The sequence below is a fragment of the Myotis nattereri genome (genome assembly GCF_964212035.1).
Source record: "Myotis nattereri genome assembly, chromosome: Y".
Lineage (NCBI taxonomy): Eukaryota > Metazoa > Chordata > Mammalia > Chiroptera > Vespertilionidae > Myotis > Myotis nattereri.
In genome coordinates, this window is record NC_138094.1 from 8,967,793 (window position 1) to 8,984,973 (window position 17,181).

Genomic DNA, 17,181 nt, shown 5'->3' on the forward strand with positions numbered 1-17,181 from the left:
CTTTCTCTTTAAAATATATTCTTACTGATTCAGAGAGGAAGGGAGAGGGAGGGAGATAAAAACATCAATGATGAGAGAGAATCGTTGGTCGGCTGCCTCCTACACACCCCGTATAAGGGATCAGGCCAAAACCTAGACATGTGGCCTGACCTGGAAACAAACTGTGACTTCCTGGTTCATAGGTTGATGTTAACCCACTGAGTCACACTGGCCGGGCTCAATTCTTATTTATAAATTCATTCCAAGGACATATACAGCTTGAAAAGCTTTGAAAGCAGTTTTAAAAAAAACAACAACTAGCTTTTAAGTAGCAAGAAAACAGTTATAGAAGAAAGTTTAAATTAAAAGAAAAAATAATTGTTTTACTTTATTCAAGAGTGGGAACATCCTCCATGAAAATGTGTACCTTGACTGAGGATGGCTGGGTGGCCTTATCACACCTTAGGAAATCAAATGCTTTTTACAATGACAAGAAAGAGAGTTTCATTTAATTTCTCTCCCAGGGTAGATGTCTGTCAACAGAAGGTGGACATGAATAAAAGGAGGGGCTTGCACAATCAATCAGGAAATCAGCAATCTATGAGTAATCCAGAACCCAGTATTTATCTCCTCTGCCACACACCCTCCCTCCCAGCCAGTGAGCAAGACAATTACTCTCAAGTCAAGCTAAGTGAACCCCCACTCACAGTGGCCCAATGCTGACATACAAAGCATACAAATAATTCTCACTCTGGCATAAAAGTGACAAATTTCTTGGAAGAAAAGCAGATACTGTAAATTTCTCAAAGTCTTCCTGAAACATTTTCTAAAGTAATTTTTACTTCTTTAGAAAAAAATGCATACCTGGCAAACCATCTGTAATAAAAGGCCCATTCTATAAAACCTTACCTGATCCTACTCATATCTGCAATCATAATCATATCTACAGACAAATATATCTATACTAAGAAAAGAGCAATATGCTAATTAGACTGGGAGACCTTCCAGGAGACCTTCCAGATGTTCTTCTGGACAAAGCCATGGTGATGGGGCCAAGGTAGAGGCGGTTAGAGGCCAAGAGGGGAGGGCAGTTGTGAGTGATCAGGCTGGTGGGGGGCGGGGCTGTTGGGGGTAAGCAGATCAGCAGGGGGGCCATGTGGGGGCAAGCAGGCCGTCAGAGGGGGTCAGTTGGAGGTGATCAGGATAGCGGGGGTGGGGGGCAGTTTGGAGTGAGCAGGCCAGCAGGGGACAGTTGGGGATGAGCAGGCCAGTGGGAAGGGAAGGAGGGACAAGCAGGCCAGCAGGGGGGGAAGTTTGTGGTGATCAGGCTCATGGGGGTCATGTGGGTGCAAGCAGGCCAGCAGCGGGGGGCGAGGGGAGGTCAGTTGGGGTCGAGCAGGCCGGCAGGCAGAGTGATTAGAGGCAACGAGGCAGGCAGGCAGGCAGGTGAGCGGTTAGGAGCCAGCAGTCCCAGATTGTGAGAAGGATGTGTGACTGCTGTAAACTGGCAGTAGGACATCCTTCGAGGGGTCCCAAATTGGAGAGGGTGCAGGCCAGGCTGAGGAACACACTGTCCCCCGTGCATGAATTTCATGCACCGGGCCACTAGTAAAAATATAAACAAACAGATAAAAACAAAGATAACATGCTAAAGACCACAAATTTATTATATGGCAAAAGTCAAGATTCAAAAATATCTCCCCTACCAGCAGAATTAGGTGGGAAATTAACAAAGTAGAATTTAATAGGATGCAAAATAAAGTCTCGTACTAGGGCTTTAAAAAAAAAAAAACCTGCACAACAGGATAACCTAGTTTAAGACCAGTGCATCTACAAAAACACATTTTCGTTTATTGCAAGCTCAACAAGAGGCAGCAGTCTGAAACAGTGGTCCCAAAAAGCTAATGCAATTCTAAGTTGCATTAAGAGAAGACAATGTCCTCTTCACAAATAATATCATCCTGGGGACCATACTCAGTTCTGGGAATCACATTTTAAAAGAATCAATAACTGAACTGTGTGTTGGGAGAAGGGTGGGATCTAGCCTAGGGAATATTCTGCACAAAAGCTAGTGAAGGAACTGGGGATGTTTAAACTGTTTTATTTTGTTTTTCATCTCATCTGTAAAGAGGATATGCTGCATAATGGAAAAGGGAGTGGACTAGGAATGGCAAATGGGTTTCCTTTCCTGAGCCAGTTCTAATCAACTGGTAGTGACTCCCAGGACCTGGTGCTGAGAAAGATTCTGAGAGTAGAAAGGAGGGAGTGAGGGCAGAGAGAGAGACACCAACTGGTTGCCTCCCACATTATCCCAATCTGGGGATTAGGGGAGTAGAGGAGCAAACTGCAACCAAAGTAGGTACCTCTGACTGGGAATTGAACCCAGGACCCTTGGGTATGCTGCAATTCTCTAACCACTGAACAACACCCGCAAGGCTTCAGTGCATCTTAGTTCTTATACCATTCTCTGGCTATGGTTTTATTACCGTGTTAACATAAGAAACATTCAAACCTGTAAAGAATTTTGTGTCTATTTGAGCAAACTGTCGACAAGTGCCTGGAAGCAGTACCTCAATGGATTGGGAAAGTGCTCTGGAGAGTGGTGGGTTTTCTTCTATTTTTATACATTACAACCAAAGGAGGAGACATAGGTAGGTTACAAGAAATTCATTGGTGATAGATTAGAGAGGCGGGAGAAACCAAAGGGGTCTTGGGGGTGAGGGAGAGAACCTGTGGGACTGGATAAAAAATAAAATGATAGACACATACTTAGAAGGGTGTAGGATAGCCAACAGTCAACAATTAACATGAGAACAATGAAGGAATTAGTGGTAACTGTCTGGGAGCCCACACACATTAGGTTGTGCCACAAGGGGCCCAGAAAAAGGGAAGTTACAAGTTACCCAGATATTTCAAGGGTATCCTAGCTAATAAAAGACAAAAGGGTAATGAACAGTACCTCCGCTATGCTTCCCATTGGCTAATCAGGGCGAGATGCAAATTAACTGCCAACAAAGATGGCGGTTAATTTGCATACATAGGCACAATGATGGGAGGTGAAAGGGGAAGGACAGAGGAAGCTGCCTGACGCTGACAGTGATCGGAAACCCAGGCAGCAGGCAAGAGCCGGGTGGCAGGGCAAAGGTGGAGAACCTGGGCCGCCTTTGCCCTGCATGAACTATGCAGCTGGGAGAGGGGTTTGCGGCCACTGGGAGCAGGGCGGGAACTTCCCAGGGTTTGCATCAGGCAGCCGGGAGAGGGGCGAGAACTATGCAGCCAGGAGAGGGGCACCAGGTGGCTGGGAGCAGGGCGGGAACTTCCCTGGGTTTGCAGCAGGCAGCTGGGAGCGGGGCGGGAACTTCTGCCGCATTGTCATGGCAATGCGGCAGAAGTTCCCGCCTCGTAGCTGCTTGCTCATTCACTTACTCACTCATTCATTCACTCATTCACTCACCCATTATTCACTCACTCACTCACTCACTCAGCAAACCCTCTCAGGTCCCTGGCACCAGGCCAGGCACTGAAGTTGAAGCAGGATAAGACAGAGCAATGTCCTCAAGATGTTAGTAATTCAGTAGGGCGAAGCAGGCACATGAACAAGGCAGTTGTACGCACAGATGCAGTGTACTGGGTTCAGTGAGAGCAGTAACTAATGCCGACTTTGTTCTCTTGATACAATGGGGCCTCGGGAGCCAGGCCGCCCCAAGCCTGTAGGCCTGTGCCTAGGCCAGGAGTGGCTGGGGTCCAGGAACATGACAGAAGGCGCAGGTCGGGCTGAGGGGTCTGACCCCACCCCTCACCCTCACCCCCGAGTGCACAAATTTTTGTGCACCGGGCTACTAGTCTATCTATATAAAAGACTAATATGCTAAGTGTCCTGCCGTCAGGGTAATATGTTATGTCGCAATGCCCAGCTTCCTCTCCCTAGCGACTAGCCTCCTAGAAGTTTCTTCAGCCCAGGAACACAAGTTGCTTTATAGCCAGGTAGAAACATTCACAGTTAACCAAATGTCTGTGAAGTATTTTCCTGTGCCTCATCTCATTTGATCCTCACACAAGTCGTGGAGTAGGTAGATTGGAGACTTGGTAGAATCCTATTTTCTTTTCATTAAACAGAAAATGAAGATTTAGAAAGTTTAGAAACTCGACCCAACTGAAAAGAATTGAGAAATGGTGGGCCCCCACCCCCCCCTCCACCCCCCCTTCCCCCGCTCAAAAAGAAATAAAGAAAAGAAATGGTGGACCTTAAAAATGACTTCAGGTTTTTTCACTGCACAAAATATAGTCAAACACTGCTGCAAATTAAATATTTTACCCTTTGTTCTCCCTGCGTGATCTACAATAATAATGTGCTTCTTTGTGTTGATATTTACTGCTGTGTTGCTGACAATTACCTGAAAAGAAGTTGGAGTGCTTCACTGGGCTGGAAAAAGTTTAGCTAAATCAGAAAGCAGCTCTAATTAACAAGTTTGTTTTATATCTATAAAAGGCTAAGTTGACTCGCACATGGGTGATACATATAAAGCTCCCATTGGCAGCAATCACATGCATTTCAATCTGTCATTGTCGATCATGAATTTGGTTGACACTTCTATTATTGAGAAAGGGTGAACAGGGATATTAAAATATTTCTTCTAATTAATTTCCTTTCAATGTGCACAAATTCATGCACCAGGCCTCTAGTGTTATTATAGATGCAAAAAGACAGATAGGCTCAGTGAAGATACTGTCCTAGAATGTAACTACCCACTATCACTGCTTTTGGTTAAAGTTTAATTTCCGATCGTCCTTTGTGGTTACTTCAGGTCTTTGAGTTTGCAAGACCATCATACAGGCCTTCCCTGAGCTTGTCAGGTTACCATGTGGCCCCTTTCACCCACAGCATCTTGGTAAGCCAGCTTACCTTTATCTTCCTCGGTATGCACAAGAGTGGGTACTTGCCATGGCCTGTGTTGCTCGGTGGTTAGAGCATCAACCTGAGCAGCAGAGTCACCTATTGGATTCCTGGCCAAGGGCACATACCTGTGTTGCAAGCCCAAGCCCACAGTGGAGTGGAATGGGGGTGCTGCAGGAGGCAACCTATAGATGTCTCTTTTACATTGGTGTTTTCCTGACTCCCCCCCCCCCTGCCACCCCCCCTTTCTTCCAGTCTCTAAAATCAATGGAAAATATGTCCTTACTCCTTGGGAGAGGTACAAAGAAAACCAAAAACCAAAAAACGATAAAAAGGTAGATACTTAAAGTTTAGCTCACTGATTTTCAACCAGTGACTTTTGCCTCTCCAAGAACATCAGGCAATGTCTGAGACATTCAGTAAGGTCAGAACTGGTAAGAGGCGCTGCATTTAGTGGGCAGAGAGGCCAGGGATGCTGCTAATCACCCGGCGGTGCACAAGACGGAGCCCCCTACAAAGGGTTTTCGGGTCCCAAAAGGCAACAGTGCCGCGGTTACTGCGTGACTTAATGAAAGGCAAAATAAGCAAAGCCCAAGCTGGCGGAGCTCGCTGGGTGCAATGCCTGGGCTGTGATGGGACCAGCTGGCCAGGGGATAGCCAGGTTGGGTCCAGCGCCCTAGGCCCAACAGGATGAAGACACAGGGTTAACACCCAGATCCCGCAGGCCCCGGATGTGGTGCAGAGCACATGGCTTCTCCTCCAATCCCCGCTCCAGCCCAGGGGTCCTCCTGGGACTCGGAGGCCAAGCTCTCGCGAGAAGTGGGCGGAGCTTCCGGCGGTTGTTGGCATTGACTTGGCTGTAAAGCTCTGGGTTCCCGGATTCCTGGATTCCCGGATTCCCGTGCTGGGCTGGCTGGGTCTCGGGGAGAGGGCGGGATCGGCTGTGAGGCCCCCACCCGCCGCGAGGTGCCTCCACTTCCAGGGCCGCGGGTTTCACAGCCTCGCTCCGTATCTCTACTCTCCAGCCGCTGGTGAGAGTCGCGCCCGGTACACAACCCGCTCACCTTGGCAAGCCGAGGGGAGGAAATGTGTTTATCTGCCATTTCCTAGTTCGAGTGGGCGGGAGAGCCTTGAGGTATACCCGTTCCTCTTGATTCCCGGCCCGCGGTTGGGCTCTGAGGACAGGTGAGGAAAAAGTACCGGGAGCACACGTGAGGAGATGTAGCATCTTGTTTGTTTCCGTTAAAGCACCAACCCGGTGCGCGGGTGAGGAGGCGAACCTTCTTGCTTGTTGTCGTGCAAGCGCCGTCCCCGCTGGGCTTTCGTGCTTTCCCGCTTTCCCGCAGGTCAGCCACTGTTCCGTCTTCAGAAATTCCCGTGCCCGCTGCCTGCCTGGTAACCGTTGGCATCTTCTCTTCCAGCTCACCGTGCCCCCCAAATATGACGTGTTGAGTCAAGACGAACTACGCACAAAGCTGTCCCAGACCTTCAAGCGCCGAGGTATCCTGGACTCCCTCAAGGTGTCGGCTTGAGGCATATCTGTTCTGTAACTTTTACAAGTGGAAGCGGTGACAGGGAGTCCGCATTTAAACCCACTGGGTCTTGGTTTTAAAAATAATATGATATGCAGGTGGTATTGGGGAGTGACGCTTTTATGTTTTGTAGAACTCGTTATCCTGGAAAGCATTCTCAAACGGTTGAGAGTTTGCCCGGTCTTCATATTCAAATAGATTTATTGACTGACATTCAGGTAGGAGCGAGTAGCTGTATAAAATGAAAACATTTTAGCAACAAGGCAAGTTTTGTGAAACTGGTTTGTAGGTTCTTGAATTAATACGTGGTTTTGTAATAGTCATGTTTGGATGAAGGATATTGAGACAATATAATAAGCATTGTGTGCTGCTTACAGTACAATAGTCTGGAGAATGACAGCTTTTTTCTTTAAAATATAATGAAAGCTCTGAAGGTTTCACTTGGGCAGCACATACGTATAGTATGAATTAACAGCAAGGAGTAGGGTTACCTCAAATGTGTTTTCATTACTATATACAGTTAGACGTGTATTTTACACTTATCAGGGGAAATACTGAGTTTTTCCTTCTCCCCCCATTGTTTTCGTAACTTAAAAAACAAAACAGAACACTTTATACCTATCTGAAAAACCCATAAAAACATAGAGGAAGAGAGTCTTTTCTGATTCAGCTATTATTGGCACAGTGGTGTGTGTGTGTATTCTTAGTTCACTGTTGTATAGTGAGCATTTTCCTGTGACCCGAAAAGTTCCTTGAAACCCTCCATTTAAGTGTCCCATGATTGGATGTATGGGTAATTTATGTAGCAGTCCCTGGTGAATGTTTAATCTTGGCAGAGAATAATTTACTAATACACTTTACATGTAAAGTAACATCAGGAATAGAATTGGTTTAAATGTGTTTTCATTACTACATATATTTCAGAAGTATATCTGAAATATAAATGCTGAATAGGTTATAACCAGGTCTGTGCATCCTTCAGTTGCATTTCTCATTTTTGCCTAGGTTACGTGGCATTCTTACATTCTTGTATGACTTTATCTATATAGAAAAGGCTAATATGCAAAGTGTTTCCTTGGAGGTTAGCCCAGGAGACCGGGAATTCGATTGCTCACTATGATGTGGGCTGACCATCGGTGGGTCGCACAGAAAATTGCAGGCAGCGAGCTGGTGTTGGCGGGGTACTGAGGGAGCAAGGAAAGGGGGAAGCAGGAACAGGGGAGAGGGGAACCGCGTGGTGGTGGTGCATGAGGGAGCAGGAAAGCAGGGAACCTGATCAGCCGTGATTGCCAGCCAGGCCTAGGGACCCTACCTATGCACTAATTTCTTGCATCAGGCCTTTAGTCCTGGAAAATAAAAGGCCATAAGCATTTTTTAAAAAATACATTTTATTGATTTTTTAAAGAGAGGAAGGAAGAAGGGTAGAGAGTCAGAAACATCGATAAGAGAGAAACATCGACCAGCTGCCTTCTGCACACCCCCTACCCAGGTACATGCCCTTGACCAGAATCGAACCTGGGACCTTTCAGTTCTCAGGCTGATGCTCTATCCACTGAGCCAAACCGGTTAGGGCCGTGGTCGCCAAACTGTGGCTCGCGAGCCACATGCGGCTCTTTGGCCCCTTGAGTGTGGCTCTTCCTAAGCCTTAGGAGTATCCTAATCTACACTAATAAAAGAGAACAATGGTAATTGGCATACGGCGATACCATTTTTATTGGCTAATCAGGGCCATATGCAAATTAACTGTCAACAAGATGGCGGCTAACTTGCATATGTAGGCACAATGCAGGGAGGCGAAAGGGAAAGCAAGAAGAAGCCCCCTGCCACTGACAGTGATCGGAAACCCAGGGGGGAGCTAAGAGCTGGGGGGCAGGGCAAAGGCGGCCCTGGGGCCGCCTTTGCCCTGCCTCCCAGCCATGATCGGAGAATCAGGCGCCTTTGCCGCCCTGGCCAGTGATAGCAGGAAGTAGGGGTGGAGCCAGCAATGGGAGCTGGGCATGGTCAAAGCTCGTAGTCCCGGGAACTAGGGGTCCCTTGCCTGGGCCTAATGCGAAGCCCACGATCACGGCGCCCCCCGCTGCCACTGCAGGTCCCCGCTGCCCGGGACGGACGCCTAGGCCAGAGGCGTTAGGCCTGGGCAGGGGCGGAGCCTGCAACCGTGGGGAGCTGGGGTTCCCCTTCCCAGGCCTGACACCTCTGCCGGAGGCCTCAGGCTTGGTCAAGGGGCCGATCCGGTGATTTGTGATCGGAGGGTGATGAGGGTCAACTCCTCTGGCTGAGGCGTCAGGCCTGGGCGGGGGTTGGAGCAAGCGATCAGAGGGAGGTGGGGGTCCCCTGTCCAGGCATGATTCCTGGGCCAGAGGCCTCAGGCCTGGGCGGGGGCCAGAGCCAGTTATCGGGGGGCAATAGGGGTCCCCTGTCCAAGCCTGACACCTCTGGCAGAGGCGTCAGGCCTGGGCAAGGGGCCGATCAGGCGATCGGAGGGTGATGGGGGTCAACGCCTGAGGGCTCCCAGTATGTGAGAGGGAGCTGGCTGGGCTGAGGGACACTCTCCCCCCACACACACACCCAGAGCACGAATTTCGTGCACCGGGCCCCTAGTTACGTTACTAACAATGTACCTACCTATATAGTTTAAGTTTAAAAAGTTTGGCTCTCAAAAGAAACTTCAATCGTTGTACTGTTGATATTTGGCTCTGTTGACTAATGAGTTTGCTGACCACTGGGTTAGGGCAAAGCATTTTTTTAAGGCTCTTTGGCAGAGCATGTGTATTCTTCTCAGTATAAATGTCTTTTGTACTATAGGATTTTTGATGTGTAAGTACTGTTCTGAACTTGTAGTTATATACTCTTGTTCTTTTCAGGTGTAGGGTAGAAGATAGAGTTATAGCAACTCTATTTGTTTCCTGCTTGTATAGTATTGATATGAATACGTTGCGTGGATATAGGCAACATAGTCTTGAGCTCTGCTCAATTAATATGTTTCCAGATTATATGCAAAGTAGATTAGGACAATATTCAGTAGTTCAGTTAATTTAGAGGTTTTCTTAAAACTCAAAGGAAAACTAACACATTATAACCTTGAAGAAAATTACCCACTTTGAACCTAAGTTTTCATATTTATAAAATGTGGGAAAATTACTGTATTTCACAGTGCCTTGAGATGTAAATAATATATATGGAAGTGCATTTTTAAAAATATATTTTTATTGATTTCAGAGAGGAAGGGAGAGGGAGAGAGAGATAGAAAAATGAATGATGAGAGAGAATCATTGATCAGCTGCCTCCTGCACACCCTCAACTGGAGGTGGTGTCCTGCAACCTGGACATGTGCCCTTGACCAGAATCGAAACCAGCACCCAATATTTCTTCCAATATTATTTTCATATTCTTCATCAATCCACAGAGAGTTGAGGAAGCAACAGAATTTTCTCTTATACATGCTATCTGAATCAAAGACTGCTGAAATGGACTCATAGGGAAGATAGTTAGAGTCTTCATGTGTTCTGACTAAGCAGCAATTCACTTGGAAGCAGGTGAAAACAGCTTCTCTGGCCAGAATCCATGGGCTGCTTATCTCATAGAGTAAGACAAAGTGTGCAGCAGAGTAGTACTAACTTTTGGCCATGGATCTAAAACAACTCCCCCATCAGACCTGCCTTGAGTGTGACGGGGGGCGGTGCCCCAAACCCCCAATCGGCCCTACCCTGAGCATGACTGAGGGTGGCATCACAACCTCCCAATCCACCCTGCTTTGTGCATGACAGGGGGCGGCGCCCCAACTCCCAAATCAGCCCTGCTCTGAGCCGGACCAGGGACTGCACCTAGGGATTGGGCCTGCCCTCTGCCACCCGGGAGCAGGCCTAAATAAAACGATTCTAATAAAATGATTCTAATTTGTGTGGCAAATCTGTGTATTCCTAGTGCAGCAAACCTGAAAGTTTGTTCCCATTTGTTTTTTTTTTTGTTTTTTTCTTTTTTGTCATTGAGCTAGACACAACTGAGAAAGCAGGTCATTCACGAATTGATGCACCCTGTATTGAGTGGAAGTCCTCCACCATTTCAGTGGAAGGGAGTGCCCTCTTCTTTTTAAAACATATTTTATTGATTTCAGAGAGGAAGGAAGAGGGAGAGAGAGAGAGAAATATCAATGATGAGAGAGAATCATTGATTGGCTGCTTCCCGCATGCCCCCCTACTGTGGATTGAGCCCACAACTTGGGCATGTGCCCTTGACTGGAATCGAACCCGGACCCGTCAGTCCCCAGGCCAACGCTCTATTCACTGAGCCAAGCCAGCCAGGGCAGGAGCACCCTCTTAATAGGCAGGTATACCTGTGTCCCACATGAGAAACCAGAGTCTGCAGAAGTGGGTAATTTGCTTAAGGTCACAGGATTTCAAGATGGCAACACAGGGCAGTAAATCTAGATCTCTAAAATGTGCTCTTTAGATAAGAGAAATAAAGAATACATTAATTTTTTTGAAACCTGTTTTAATCCTCAAGTATTAAAACATATGTTTACCACTTCTTAATTATTTTAACTGTATTCCTACACCATTGCCTTTGAACATATTAGTTACATTTTATCTTAAAGGCAGATATAGCAAACTTTCCATATATTTTTTAAATTGACTTAATATTTTAGAGCAGCTTCATAGCAAAATTGAACAGAACGGAGAGTTTCTGTATGTCTCCTCCTCCTTCATGCACAGCCTTCCCCATGATCAACATTTATACAGTCAATGAGCCTACATGGTGGCATCATTGTCACCTAAAATCCATAATTAACATTAGGGTGCACTCTTTATGTTGTCCCTATGTTTTAATTCTCTTTCTATTAGCTGTAGTTGTCCAAAAGTTTCTTATTCAGAAGTTTTAAGAAATCTTGAACAGTGTTAGTATTTGAAAAACTTGAAACTTAAATATGCTGTATTTAAGTTTGCCTGAGCATTAGTCAATTACATAGTTACTAGAGGCCGGATGCACAAAAATTTGTGCACTGGCGTGGGTGGGGGGTGTCCCTCAGCCCCACTTGTGTCCTCTCACAGTCTGGGACCCCTCGGGAGATTACGACCTGCTGGCTTAGGCCCACTCCCGGGTGGCAGAGGGCAGGCCCAATCCCTAGATGCCTGCACCGCAGCTCCTGGTCGGGCTCAGAGCAGGGCCGACAGGGGAGTTGGGGTGCCGCCCCCTGTCATGCACAGAGCAGGGCAGATCAGAAGGTTGCGATGCCACCTCCAGTCACGCTCAGGGTAGGGCCGATTGGGGGGTTGGGGCACTGCCCCCTGTCACTCTCAGAGCAGGGCCCATCAGGGGGGTTGGGGCTCCATACCCTGTCACACACAGAGCAGGGCCCATCAGGGGGTTAGGTAGCTCCCCCCTGTCATGCACAGAGCAGGGCCGATTGGGGGGTTGGGGAGCTCCCCCCATCATACACAGAGCAGGGCCGATCAGGGGGTTGTGATGCCACCCTCAGTAATGCTCAGGGTAGGGCCGATTGGGGGGTTGGGGTGCTGCCCCCTGTCACACTCAGGGCAGGGCTGATGGGGAGGTTGCGGCTCCACCCCGTCACACACAGAGCAGGGCCCATGTGGGGGTTGGGGCGCCACACCCTGTCACACACAGTGCAGGGCCCATCAGGGGGTTGGGGCGCTGCCACTGTCACACTCAGGGCAGGGCCAATGGGGAGGTTATGGCTCTACCCTGTCACACACAGATTAGGGCCCTGCTCTGTGCGTGACAGGGGGCAGCGCCCAAACCCCCTGATTGTCCCGGCTCTGTGCGTGACAGGGGGTGGCGCCGCAACTTCCCCATCAGACCTGCCTTGAGTGTGACGTGGGGTGGTGCCCCAACCCCCCAATCGGCCCTGCTCTGAGCCGGACCAGGGACTGCACCTAGGGATTGGGCCTGCCCTCTGCCACCCGGGAGCAGGCCTAATCCAGCAGGTTGTTATTTCCCGAGGGGTCCCAGACTGCGAGAGGGCACAGGCCGGGCTGAGGCATCCCCTCTTCCCCCCCACCCCCCCCAAGTGCACAAATTTTTGTGCACCGGGCCTCTACTACTAATATAAGGGTAATACGCTAATCAGACTGGATGTCTTCCAGACATCCTTCTGGACAAAGCCATGTTGGTGAGGGCCGAGGCAGAGGCAATTAGGGGCAATCAGGCCAGCAGGGGAGAGCAGTTGGGGCAATCAGGCAGGCAGGTGAGCGGATAGGAGCCAGCGGTTCCAGATTGGGAGATGGATATTGGACTGCCGGTTTAGACCCATTCCTGGCAGTTGGACATTCCCCGAGGGGTCCTGATTTGGAGAGGGTGCAGGCCAGGCTGAGGGATCCTCCCTCACCACTCCCTTACCCCACTCTTTCCCCCTACCCCGTGCATGAATTTTGTGCACCGGGCCTCTAGTATTATATATTTAAATGAATTAATCATGAAGAGCATAGTTAATTAAGCACCTGTTGATTGAGATTTTGTTGTTTTATTGTTTGGGTTTTGCCATTAGAAGCGGTGTGCAGTGTACACTCTTTGTTTCCCTGTGGAAGTGTAGCTGTGTGAATTACTAGAGGTGAAAAGACTAGGTTAAAGAACACATGTCTTTTTGAATACACAAACACTAACAAATTTCCCTCCTGAGTGATTGAACCTGCCGACTTCCCCGCTTTCTTGCCAGCACTTCACGTATGATCAGAGTTTTAATCTTAGCAGTCTTATTGGGAAAATAGGACCCCTTTGTTTTAGTATTAACTTGCATTTTCTTAGGATTTTGTTTATCGACATTAAATTGTCTTACTGATTTATTAGATCTCTTTAATATTATGAAAGTTAGTGTGCTTTCTCCTCATTATAGCAAATATTTTCTTCCAGTGTGTCATTTGTCTTTTGACTTTATTTCATGCCATATATAAGTTCTTAATTTTTATGTTATTAAATATTTCTCTTTATCACTTCTAGATTTTTGTATCATGCTTGGGAAGGACTTCCTTCAGAAATTATTCTTAAGAGATACATAACGTACAACAGGATAATGTCATAAGTCCAAAATTTATAAAGTGACTGAGTAATGGTTGAATGAAAGTTGTGAGACAAAACTATGTACATTGTGTTTTTTAGGTTTTCTCGTGGAGTTTTTAAAAGAAATGGCAGAATATCATCAGGCTAAAGAGACTTGTGACATGGACCCTCAGACAAGTGCAATTTTGCCTAGCAAAGACTCTCTTGGTAATTTCAGGCTTTTTTCCTGATTCCAGGTTTCTATTTTCTTTTTGAATGAAGAAAAAGATCTGCTTTCCTATGTTGTGTGTGTTCCTAAACTGTGTGCAGGTGGAGTGCTCATTTCCCATTGTGTCAGCACAGTCCTACCTTCAGTGCTGCCCCTCCCTCTGTGATCACCAGGTGGATGCAAAGGCCCATGTTCTTGTTTGTTGGGTCAACCCCTCAACTGGCAGGCTCTTCCCTGTGACTCATCTAACTTTATCGTAGAGCCATTAACGTGAGAAGATCCTAGACTATTTGCATTGCGGAAAACTAGAGAAGTCAGTGGCCCGTCACTTCATGTTATAGTTGAGGAAACCAAGGTCACCAGATGAAGGAAAAGTGATACTGGAGTCCAAGTTTTCTGGTCCATGATCCAGATCCTTTTCCATGGGACAGCCTTTCTACATACAGTACCATCCTGCCTTTAGGCGTATGCTCAGAAGGGAAACAGGTGGCTAAAATGCTGTGATTAATCCTGGCTCCTCCTTACTCATTAAAAGCAATAACTTGTTAGACAATAAATTCAAATATCTTAATCTGATTCTGCCAGTCTTTTTTTCCTGTGCATACTTTTTAGTGGGCACTGGTGTTTACATGATTGAGATTGCACTCTCGTGTGGGTTTTGCACTCTGTTAATGTTTGATTCTAATCCACATTTGGTTTGAGGGCTTCGGGTCTGCTGCAGAGAGCACTGGAATGAGAGGAATAGCAGACCTGGCTTTTGTCCCAGTTATGCCGTTGTGTAGTTGCTAAGCCCTCTGGGAGTCACCTACACTGTGTGGGCACCTGTGTCCTCTGTAAAATGGAAGACTTAAAACTAAGAATCTCTGATTCATTTTAAGATCAGTGTTTTGAACATGTGACTCAGCTTTCACCAAAGACCATAAAAGAACTCTTTGGCACTTGGAGACTGGAAAAAGATGCCATTGTTTTCTGACCTACCTTTTGCTTTCTTTTCCCCTGACTTTTATGATGGAAATTTTCCAGCATTCAAAAAAGTTGAAAGTTTTACAGTTCACCAGTAAGTTTGTATTATGTTTGCTTGATCACTTTCTGTTCATCCAGTAATCTATCTCAATTTTTTGAATTGGTTCAGAGTAAATTGCAGATGCCCCCTGTCCGTATCCCTGTACTCTTTGCTTTTGAACAGACTTCTTGCTCACCTACCCTGAGTCCTCTGCCCTGTTTGTGTTTTTTTAATAGCTGAGAAGCTTCAACATATTGATGATCAGTTTTCAGGTGCTTACCCTCAGCATCCAACATTAGGAACTTTAGAAATAAAGTTAAATGAATATAAGAGAGAACTAGAACAGCAGCTTCAGGCAGAAATGCATGAAAGGGCAAGTTTATCTTGTTGCTGTTAACAAAAGTGATATTTTTGCTTATCTTTTCATTCTTAATCTTAGGTATATAGGAAAATATCTAGAATCTTTAATAAACTAGAGGCCCAGTGCATGTGTAGGTTCCCTAGTAGCTACCTGCTGGTGGGGCCTCCCTTTCCCTGGCCACCTGCTGCCAGGTGGGGCTGGTCTCAGGGGACGGGCTGCAGGTGGTTGGCCAGCCCCGCCCCTGCTTGAACTCCCGGTGAAGGGGACAATTTGAATATATGGCTTTTATTATATAGTTAATATGATATGTACTCTTGTGCATGTTATTATTTCTCTTTCCACTTGCTGTTGTTTCTTTTTGCCTTTTGAATGAGTTTTACAGGAACAGTTAATGAGACCAAAGATGAATTAAACTATAAATATAGGGTGTCCCAAAAATATATAAACACACCTTGAATAATTATAAAGGCAGTGTATATTAAACAACATTTTCACAATTGAGCTATCGGCTGTTAGAGTGTGTATACATTTTGGGGGGGATACCCTGTATAATTAATGAATATTGAACTTAAACATGGAGAATTTGTTACTAATTGTTTAGTATTATTATTTACAATGATTTGTAGTTAATTTGCAGTTGAAGCATTTTAAAAATACTGAAGTAGTACAAATTAAAATGGAAGAGAAAGGAAAGTCTGAGGAGTTAGTGGTTTGGGAATGATGTTGGAGAGCTTGTCAAGCAAGATCGGAAGCCTTCTTGGGAAAAGATGTTCCTTGAGAGAATTCAAAAGCACCAGAAGGCAATATTTTAAAATCATTTACTGGATGGCTCCTTCCTGCAGCTGCTTGTAGATTTGCTAAAAGTCCAGGGGTGAGATGAGACATTTGCTGGAACACTTGAGGACCTAGAGCAGTGATGGTGAATGTTTTGAGCTTGGCGTGTCAAAAATTTTGAAAAACCCTAACTTAACTCTGGTGCCATGTCACATATAGAAATATTCATATATTTTTTTGATATTTGCAACCATAATAAAAAAAGATTTATATTTTTGATATTTATTTTATATATTTAAATGCCATTTAACAAAGAAAAATCAACCAAAAATATGTATAAAATGAACAAAAACAGAAAAACAATGTACATTTAAGAAAAAATAATAATAAAAACAATGATAATCATTACCATTTGCAACGTCATGGATGGAACTGGAGAGCATTATGCTAAGTGAAATAAGCCAGTCAATGAAGGAAAAATACCACATGATCTCACTCATTCATGGATAATAGAGACCATTATAAACTTTTGAACAATAATAGATACAGAGGCAGGCCTGCCTCAAACAGATTGTCAAACTGCAGCGGGAAGGCCGGGGAGGGTTGGGGGGCAGGAGGTAGGGGGGTAAGAGATCAACTAAAGGACTTGTATGCATGCATATAAGCATAACCAGTGGACATAAGACATTGGGGGATAGGGGAGGCTAGGGGACTGTCTAGGGCGGGGGAATAAAATGGAGACATATGTAATACCCTTTGGAATACTTTAAGCAATAAATTAAAATAAAATAAATAAATAAATAAATAAATAAATAAATAAATAAATAAAAAATAAAAAATTAAAAAACAAACAAACAATGATAATCAAATGGTACGAAAACTAGAAATTAGTGACTTTTTTGGTGCTGAAGTTTGTCTGCTAATTCTTCGATTGCAGGTTCATACTTGGTGCACTTCAAAGCCAAGCAAGCGCCACTAACATCATGTTAGCCGGTTCCTTTTGTTCATTTTAATATTATTTAATGCTGAGAACAAAGTCTCACAAAAATATGTTGATGAAAAAATTGTTAGCAAAGCCATCGCTAGATTTTTTATATTGCTAAAAGTGTCAGGAACTCTGTTCCAAGCACTCAAAATTTCTTCTTCATAGTTGCACTCTTCATGTTTCAAACGATTTCGTTCCAGATTTTCAAGTTTCGACCTTAAGTCGACAAACACGAGTCCAAATGCTACCTTGAAAATCTGCAAGTTGCATCTCTAAATCATCAATTTGCATCCATTGGAAATTATTCAATTCCAAAGTACTGTAAACTACATCCAGATACTTAATTATTTTAATGGTCTGTTCTAGGCTTCTAAATTGGTTGAATCTTTCGCTGAACTGTTCAAAGAACGTGTTTACTATATTCTGGTACA

General features: G+C 45.5%; 1 protein-coding gene across 1 annotated transcript in view; it reads left to right on the plus strand.

Annotated features, from left to right (window-relative positions):
• LOC308512320 (centriole and centriolar satellite protein OFD1-like) overlaps nucleotides 1–17,181 on the plus strand; it is a gene marked incomplete at both ends in the record, with an annotated part of 142,442 nt that overhangs the window by 76,109 nt on the left and 49,152 nt on the right. The window contains 5 exon segments of the mRNA XM_081082100.1: nucleotides 13,519–13,626; nucleotides 14,867–15,003; nucleotides 15,629–15,709; nucleotides 15,713–15,750; nucleotides 15,752–15,791. Of these exon segments, the coding sequence (XP_080938226.1) occupies nucleotides 13,519–13,626; nucleotides 14,867–15,003; nucleotides 15,629–15,709; nucleotides 15,713–15,750; nucleotides 15,752–15,791 (404 nt within the window).